Source organism: Echinops telfairi, unplaced genomic scaffold, assembly GCF_000313985.2.
Source record: "Echinops telfairi isolate 266 unplaced genomic scaffold, ASM31398v2 ScPeMD7_7407;HRSCAF=8445, whole genome shotgun sequence".
In the NCBI taxonomy this organism is placed as follows: domain Eukaryota; kingdom Metazoa; phylum Chordata; class Mammalia; order Afrosoricida; family Tenrecidae; genus Echinops; species Echinops telfairi.
In genome coordinates, this window is record NW_022111307.1 from 4,403,186 (window position 1) to 4,412,163 (window position 8,978).

Consider the following 8,978-nt stretch of genomic DNA (forward strand, 5'->3'; position numbering starts at 1 on the left):
AAATCCCATTAGACTATAGCACATGGTCTGGGTCCCCAGGGGCTAAATGGAAACTAGACTAATATGCCCAGTTAAGAGCATGGTACCAAGCATAGTCTCCCCTTGGGTTTCATATCATTATTGCAAAGTGATTTTTCCTTTGGGGTACTTTAAAAACAGACTTTAGAGTTTTTAGGGTGCTTGGAAAGCATGACCCATAGAACCTGCATCCTTTGGAGAGTCATCCCTGCCTGTGGTCAACTGGTAAAACAGCAGCTTGAGGTCACCCCTGCCCATTATTTCACCTTCTGGACTTTGTGAACCAAGGACTATGCTGATCAGATAAACTCCCCCTGAGACTTTGGGGACACCTCCCTAATGTTCTCTCTACTCAAAGATCAAAGATTAGATTGCAGCTGCCTCTCTGGCATTCCTCATGGCTCTTGAGAATTGTTCCCAGGAACGGGGGTTTGCCCTGTGGCACCTTCTAAGTGCTTTGAGTGGGGAGGGGAGGACAGAGCTGGCATTTGTCTCTTGATTTATTTCTTATGAAGAAATATCACAGACCTCTAACTCAATTTTACATATTTATTTGTTTTCCTTCCAAGATCCCTGTGGGAGAACATTCCCAGCTGTCACGAGGGTTGGCACTGCCAGCGATTCTTCCTAGGATTAGGAGGGGCTGAGGGGTGTGTGAAGCTGTGCTCTCTAGAGAAACAAAGCCAGTGACACTCTTCTAGGTATAAGTATAACTTTATTTCAAGAAGTAAATTAATATCAGGGAAGCAGCTTAGTCCAACTTAAATCCATGGGTCTGGTGCTAGCTGGAGCATCTGCAGAGTCACATGGCTGCAGAAGGGTGAAGCAGGATGCAGAAAGACCAAGGCCGGTGAATACAGAGTTGCGTGGACCCAAGATCAGTGGAAACATGGCAAGACCCTGAGAGCTCTCATTGTTGGGCCACCCACATGGGCCTCCTCTGACAGCAGACCCCGAGTCCCAGCAAGCAGGAAGGTCAACTGGTGGTCAAGGGACAGAGGGAAAGAGAGAGGGGGGGTGTCACTTGTGTCTTTCTTATAAAGAGGTCACACCCCCAAGGAGCTGTGATCAGGCTGGCTTGACTGAGGGGTTGAAGTCCATGCCTCCACAAGTGCATGCTGACATACAATTGAACTACCACCAGGGCGGAATGCCCACTTTCCTCAATACCTTGGATAGAAATTTCTGGGAAAGAGGTGTGTTCAGTCTTCAAAAGCCCCCCCGCCCCGTGATGTTGATCAACTCCCTCTTGAATTCTTCTGTACTTTGTCATTTGGGGTCCACAGGTGGCTCCTTCCATTACTCCAGTAAGTCACGTTTGAACAGGGAATATTTTTACAGGAGTATTTGCTAACAAATAATTTACAAATTGGTGAGGGCACGATTCTTTTCTCCTCCTCCCTTTGTTAATTTTGTTTGCAGAAGGCAGGTGCACAGACAGATTTCATCGCATTTCTCTATTAAAAAAATAAAGTCTTACCTAGATTAAAAATATGGCAGCAACGTATCACGCGTGTGTCCATGCCTGTGTCCGCTGCGAACATTTCTATGTTGGTGACTGTTTGGCTTGTTGAGTCTGGAGCAACCGTTTGCAAATATGCAGGACATGGGGGTAGTGATTGTGCTCTTTGATTGTATACAAACAAGCATTTTTTTGAGAGAAAACAGCACCCCTGTGCAGAAAGATGGGCTAGCTTGGTCTTTGCTTAGAAGGCTCCGTTTCTAAATTAAACGGGATACAAGGCCCAAGGGGATTGCATCATCGGGTTAAAAACAAGCAGAGAAAATGCTGGTGCTTCTCGCCACCCCTCCCCCTCCCGTCACCACCATTTGTCCTGGAAACCAGGGCACACTCTTTCTTGGAGAGGGGTCACTCCTGGACCGAGGCTCTGGGTCGGGCCAGAAAGATTTATCTGCTCCCACCAAATTCAGGGGGCTCGTGGACCCCCTTCTGCCTTCGTTATAGAGCTCGTTAATGCTTCTATCCCAGAAGCACGACCAATGGGCGGCCTGACCACACATCCTGATCCTCGTGGTTGAGGAGACCAGAGATTCGAATGCAAGGTGGCAGCTCTAGGGGAAGGCATGCGTTCTCTGTGGCTATGGGAGTGGGCCCTTGTCTCTTTCAGCTCCTTGGTGGTCTTCATGGGGGATGTACCTTCCCTTTGATGCTCTCTTCCCCATGGCCCTTCTGCTACTTTTATATCTCAGAAGTGATTAGCTCAAAACTCACTTCATGTTGACATGACCTCAGGAGCATAGCACAGAGAGCCTGATCCTTAAATGAGATCACATTCACAGGTATAAGGCTTTAGGATTTACAAATCTATGTCTTTGGGCCAGGGGCTGGGGGCTGGGGCATAATTCAGTCCATAACCTCATCTCACTTGGGCTGGGAGTGAGCTAGGAGAAGCAGCGTCCTGGGGCCCTGATCAAGGGAAAGTTCCATTCCTGATTTCAGTGTTTTCATTCAATGTCAAGAGATGGGGGTTAAGAAATTGAGAGTGCAGGAGTAAAACCAGATTCTGCCATTAAAGGGTCCCTTCTGTAGTTAGTGGTCAGTGGCTGTAAATCATACGCCATTTAGTGTTGCTGGGGCCCTCGGGACAAAGCTAGGGGAGGGACACATCCCTGTTCCAAGACAGAAGCCAAAGATGGTGTCCTCCAACTCCACCCCGTGCGAAAACGACTATAGGCCAAATCTTCAACTTTTCTGCCTTCAGGTCCCCGCAATGCTTTGTAATCCCACATGCAGCTCCCTCTTTGTGCCTCTAGATCTCTGGGGACCCAAAAGTCCAAGGGAAAGAACCGTACAATGGTTACAGGTGCACGAGTCAGATGCTATCCAACACAGGCTTTCCTTGGACAGGTAGAAAGCCGGAGGTCCCCTGTGGCAAAGGAGTCCACTCAACCCCCTCAGAAGCTGGCCTGAGATGTCATAAGCAGCCACAGCTTTTAGTCTTTTCCCTGCCCAAGGCGGCTTTCCTTCAGCGACTGCTTTCACCTGCATCATGCACATTTAGAGTCAAGTTCCCTTCTCAGTCTCTAAAGTATTTAAATTGGGCATCAGGGACCTTTGGATACCCTCTTGCCTGGCCTCCTTCAGTGGCAGCTGCAGCAGCTGGAGCCTGCAGCTCAGAATAAACACCCTTCTCATCTGCAGCCTGAGCATGGCTGAGACAGGGAACTACAAATATAGGGCTGTACTCTTAACTATTCTAAGGATCATAAATGTTATTATTGTGCCTTTTAGGATATGTTAAGCTGTATTCGACCTCACCAACTGAACTGACAGCTCCCAAAGACAGAACTGCTTGTGCCTTCTCTCTCCGTTCTCAGGCCGATGAGGCAATGCTGACTCAGAGCGACTTGATCAGACAGATTAGAACTAAAGTATTGCAATGAAGCACAGTTACTAAAGGCTTAGATCTGAGTCTCGGATAAGCTTTTTAGAGATTGTGTGAACCTCACTCTCCAAATCTGGACAACAGGGGAGATCGTTCCTGCCCAGGCTGACCCTGGGTCTCAAGCAGTGCTAGTGCTTGCCAAATGGTCAAAGATCACACACCGGGGGTCAGGGCAGCGGGCTGTGCATTTCCCTGTGCCACGTTCCTCCTTGACTCCCCAGTGCAGCGCACAGATGGGAAGAGTGTGTGCAGGAAGAGTGCAGGGAACCAGGACCACAGTGCTCTTTGCTTCCTGGAGACTTCTGGAAGCCCAGCTGAGGGTGATCTGGGGTTGGGCTTCACACTCCCTTGCTTCACTTCACCAAGTGTCACCACCCAGCGCTGCCTCTGAAGCCCAGCTTAGAGCCCCAGTACTCCCTCTTGGGGCTTCCCTCCTTCCCAGCCCTGGCTCTTGGCACCCTGTTTGGCTGCCATGGTAACAAGTTCCAGGGTGACAAAGGAGGGAGCTGGGTCCTGTTTCCTCCTGGCCCTGTTGATGAGGATTTCCAGACCGGGAGTCTGGCTGAGCCTGGCACCTCCCAGCCTCTTCCGTGGTCTCACTTGGTACATAGCCAGCTCCGGCTCCTGCTGGCCAGGACCATGTCTACCAGCCTGACCACCTGTGAGTGGAAGAAAGTCTTCTATGAGAAGATGGAGGTGGCCAAGCCGGCGGACAGCTGGGAGCTCATCATAGACCCCAACCTCAAGCCCCATGAACTGGCCCCTGGCTGGAAGCAGTACGTGGAGCAGCATGCCTCAGGCAGGTGAGAGCCACCGTGAGGAGGGGACTTACAGGGAGTTTCTGAGTGACAGTCCTGGGGGCACTTTCCAAGGGGTGGCAGAACTGGTACTGGTGTCTTTGGGTCATCTTAGGTGGGGTAGGGCAGGGAAAGAATTGCCAGGGGGTTCACAGAAACCTTGGTTAAATTCCAGATGCATCACAGACTTCCTGGGAGACCCTATACGTGCTCTGTGCCATCTTTGCATCTTGCTTTCCCAGGAGAATCAAGAGCTGTCATATGTATATATATGATAGCTCTGAAATACATAGGATATTAACTGCTCCCAGATGCTTAAAACCATTTAAAGAGGATTTAGAACCTCTGAACCCCCTGGGGAATCCCTTCAAAGGCCTTTGCTTTTGAACTGGCTGGTGGCTGGGAGGGGTGAAAGAGCTGGTCTGGTCAGTTCAATTCAATTCCATTTTATTTGAATGCAGAGATGTTGCCTGCTATGGGCGAGAACCGGGTTTGACCTCTAACTAGCTAGCTATGGGACAAGGCTTCTCCCCTCTCTGCATCTAATTTTCGCATTTTCATAGGAGCAGGGTGGCCCAAGTCCTTCCCACTTCTATCTTCCTGCTCTATTCTCTGTGTCTACGATGCAAAGACAGTTTGGGGCAGGATGGCCCTTTGACACCTACACAATTTGCCCAGGCCTCATATTCTAGAGCAGCGGTTCTCAACCTGTGGGTCGCAACCCCTTTCGGGGTCAAATGACCCTTTCCAGGGGTCACCTGATTCATAACAGTAGCAAAATTACAGTTATGAAGGAGCAACAAAAATGATTTTATAGTTGGGGAGTCACCACAACATAAGGAACTGTATGAAAGGGTCCCGGCATTAGGAAGATTGAGAAGCACTGCTCTGGAGCCTGCAATAGGGTCCCTGGGGCCGAGGGAGCAGGTCCATTGGAAGCCTGCAGGCTCTTCATTCTTCTAGGTCATGGTTTGGGACCAGGGCCCCAGAATTCCCATTCAAACAGTCTCAGGCCCATTTTGGGAGACTGAACAGGCTTCTCCTAGGAGCTATCAGTTCTAGGACAGAGCAATTGCAAGGTGTGGACAGAACTTGCCCCTCCACATTGTGTGGTCCACACACATATATGTGTGATGTGGCTCATGGGCTAGGATGATGGTCCAACTGGGAAAAGGAGCCAGGCTGTGGTTGGAAAGCTTACATTTGTCCGCTTGCTCCAAGATCAGCAAATACGTATTAGGGTGAATCTGTTTGGAAGCCAGAGGTGAAGTTGGTTCCGTTTAACTCTGATAAATAGAAACATTTGTTGGGCTCCCATTACATGATGGGCCTTGCTTTGCTTCTCATGAGTTCTATGCATATGGCAGCCCTCTCAATTGCTTTGTGCCTCGGGGGCTTTTTTCCCAATAAAATGAAGAACTGACCAGATGATTCCTAAGGCTCCCTCCTCGAACCCCCAGGGAAGAAAAATACATAGAAGATATGGAAAGCATGCAAGCCTGGAGCTGGCTGATGGGAAAGCGTCAAAGGCAGAAAACTCAGGTCGAGGGGTCCTGGAGTCCAGAAGCTGAGCTCAGAAGATGACTCGCTCTTGCACCTCAGGGCTCAGCTGGTCCTATTCCTGTGGCTTAAGGCACCTGTGCTCATTAGGGCACTACCTCATTCTTTCTCTAGGTCTTGAGATGCATTAACCAGCAGGAGTGTACGGGGGAAATAGTCCCTCTTGGCCTCAGAAACGATCAACTAGGCCTTGAGTTGCCCTTGGTTTTGTTCTGGGCTCATGTTGTCCGTAGACTGGGTTAGCTTCCATTCTGTCCCACAACTTGGGCTATGTGGCTCTTGGCAAGCAGTAGATACTGAATGGTGTCTATTGGATCGAATCAAGTTCCTCAATAGAGGTCCATCATGGTGATCATAACACAGGCCCAGAAAGGGCCAGTGATAAGGACAGGCAGCCCACTGAGCAAACCCCTGTCTGTGATGTCTGCACAATGTGGCCCTGGGAGATGTTAGCTCACGGGGAGGAGGAAACGCTGGGGCCGATTTAATGGTGATCTGTTACTGGGTGTGCACGCACTGTGTGCCGAGCTGGAGGGAAATCCTCGTCTCTCTGTGTTTCCTCAGGCAAGGGCACTGGGGGCCCAGGTTAGGCAAAACTTCCCTCTGTAGTCCTGTGAGGGGGCAGGGAGCCGGAAGCAGGTCCACCTTCATAGGGCCCCTGCAGGGCTGGCAAAGGGTCTAGGGATCTAGGGTTGCCTTGTGAGGCACAAGTGAACAATCTCGGAGAAGATGGCTAGGAGGCAAGCGCAGGAGACTTCTCAGGCAGGACCATCAGCTTTGGAGATGGACTGCGGGCCTGTGGTGTGCCAGGTCTGTGCTTGGCACAGTAGAGATGTCTCTGTCCCAGAGCAGGTTTCCCCAAGTGAAAGTGCGAAGGCCACCCTCATCATCAGACGCACAGGGAGTCTTGGCGGGAAAGTATCTTGTTGGAGACCATCATCCTGCATTTCCCAGAGAGAAAACACAGTGTTTGGGCAAAAGCTTGAGCACAGTAGATGTGGAGGCTCCTGCATTGGGCTGATAACTGTAAGGTTCCCAGTTCAAAACCACCAGCGCTCCATGGGAGAAAGATATGGCTTTCTACTCCCAGAATGACTTACAGTCTTGGAAACTCACAGGGGAAGCTCTACCCTGTTGGATAGGGTGGCTATGCGTCGGCATTGACTCGATGGCAGTGAGCTTGGTTTTTGGTTTTGAGGCCCCTGGAAATGGAGCCCTGGCGATGTAGTGGGTTACACACTGAGCTGCTAGCTGCAAGGTCAGTGGTTCGAACCTACCGGCTGCTCTGAGGGGAAACGTGCAGGCTGTTTGCACCTGTAAAGACTTAACGTCTCAGAAACCCAAAAGGCAGTTCTATTCCGCAGGGTTGCTCTGAATCAGAATCCACTCAATGGCAGTGAGTTTGGCTTGAGGTTTGGGGGACAAGGAGGAGACAAGGTGGGCAGGGCACTGCTGGGTACCAGCTGGCTCTGGTATTAGATTCCTGAGGAGCCCACTGTGGTGCCAGGGGCACTCACCGGGAGGAGGAGGGTGGGCAGTGGCCCAGGTGAGCTAAGAACCAGGGGCCATAAACACTCTGCCAGCCCCTCTAGGTCCAAGGTTCGGTCCCCTCCCCACCCTCAACACCCCCACCACCCCCACTGCCCGCTGCTTTCCCCAGGGCAGGGTGCCCGTGTGGGCGGCCACCCTCTCCTCCTTCCTCTCTCCTTCCCCGCAGGTTCCACTGCTCCTGGTGCTGGCACACGTGGCAGTCGCCCCACATGGTCATCCTCTTCCACATGCACCTGGACCGGGAGCGGCGGATGGGCTCGGTGCGCATGCGCGTCTTCAAGCAGCTGTGCTACGAGTGCGGCACGGCGCGGCTGGACGAGGCGAGCATGCTGGAGGAGAACATCGAGAGTCTGGTGGACAACCTCATCACCAGCCTGCGCGAGCAGTGCTACGACGAGGACGGCGGCCAGTACCGCATCCACGTGGCCGCCCGCCCGAACAGCGGGCCGCACCGTGGAGAGTTCTGCGAGGCCTGCCAGGAGGGCATCGCGCACTGGAAGCCCAGCGAGAAGCTGCCCGAGGAGGAGGCCCCGGCCGGCACCTCCGGGCTGGGCGCCCAGGCGGGCTCGGGCCACAACTTCTTCTCGCTGCGCTGGTGTCTCTTCTGGGCCTTGCTCTGCGTGCTCCTCGTCTACCTGCAGCTCTCCTTCCGCAGCCACGCTGCCTTCTTGTAAGGGGAGCTGGTTGGAGCGGTAAGGGCCGGCACACGCAGTTGGGGTGGGGTGGCGAAGACGCTCTGGCCCTAACTCTGACCCTGATTCCGTACGTGGTCCTCAGCAACACGGTCACCTCTCTGGAGGACCGGGGTGTGGTGTGGTGGGGGTATTTAATGTCCCTTCGATGACATCTTACGGTAATTGGGGAATGGGGTCGGAAAAGAGTCGGGTGGTGTTTTTAGAATTCTCTAGTTTAGTGTGAGCACTAAACCCGTGGGTTTCCCATCTCCCCTTTCATCCCTGCCCGCCCCCCCACTTCTTCATGTTCATGTCCCACGTCCCTTAACAAACCCCAAGCCAATAGTAGAACTGCTCTCTCTTTGAGTTTGCGTCTTTTAGATCTTTATGAGAGCAGAAAGCCTCATCTTTCTCCCAGAACAGCTGGTGGGTTCGGATCACTAACCAGGTGATTAGTAGCTCCAGGCATAGTCCACCACACCCCCAGCATACCGCATCCCACAACTCTTAGGGCCCCAGGAAGCCCTGTTTGATCCTAGCCTCATTCTCAAGGTCAGCTTCAGCTCCTCTGACCACCGTGCCGGTTCTCTTTGGAGAGGGCAGATGCCCTCCGCAGTGCATTACCCCAAAACCAAACTCACTGCCGTCAAGTCAATTCCGATTCCTGGTGACCCTATAGCACAGGGTGGAATTGCCATTGTGGGCTTTTGATACTTTATAGGAGAAGAAAGCCTCCTCTTTCTCCAGGGAAGCAGCTGGTGATTTTGAACTGCTACCTTTGTGGTTAGGAGCCCAATGCGTTACCACTCTGCCTCCAGGGCTCCTATACAGTGCATAGCCATGGCTTCATCTGGTGGCTAGCCCCTGGAGAGAGACAGCCCTCCCCTCTCCTCTAGATTCTGCTCTCAGCATTCTTAGGGAGTCAGCTTTGGCTTTGGTATTAGGGGCCACTTGGCCAGATGGCACAGATT

At 52.1% G+C, this 8,978-nt stretch overlaps 1 protein-coding gene across 1 annotated transcript; it reads left to right on the plus strand.

Moving 5' to 3' along the window:
• Window positions 1-4,064: 4,064 nt before the first annotated feature.
• RTP2 (receptor transporter protein 2) lies at window positions 4,065-8,007 on the plus strand. The gene is made up of 2 exons (XM_004713463.1): window positions 4,065-4,228; window positions 7,500-8,007. Exons 1-2 carry the CDS (start codon window positions 4,065-4,067, stop codon window positions 8,005-8,007), a joined length of 672 nt encoding a protein of 223 aa, XP_004713520.1.
• The last annotated feature ends 971 nt before the right edge of the window (window positions 8,008-8,978 follow it).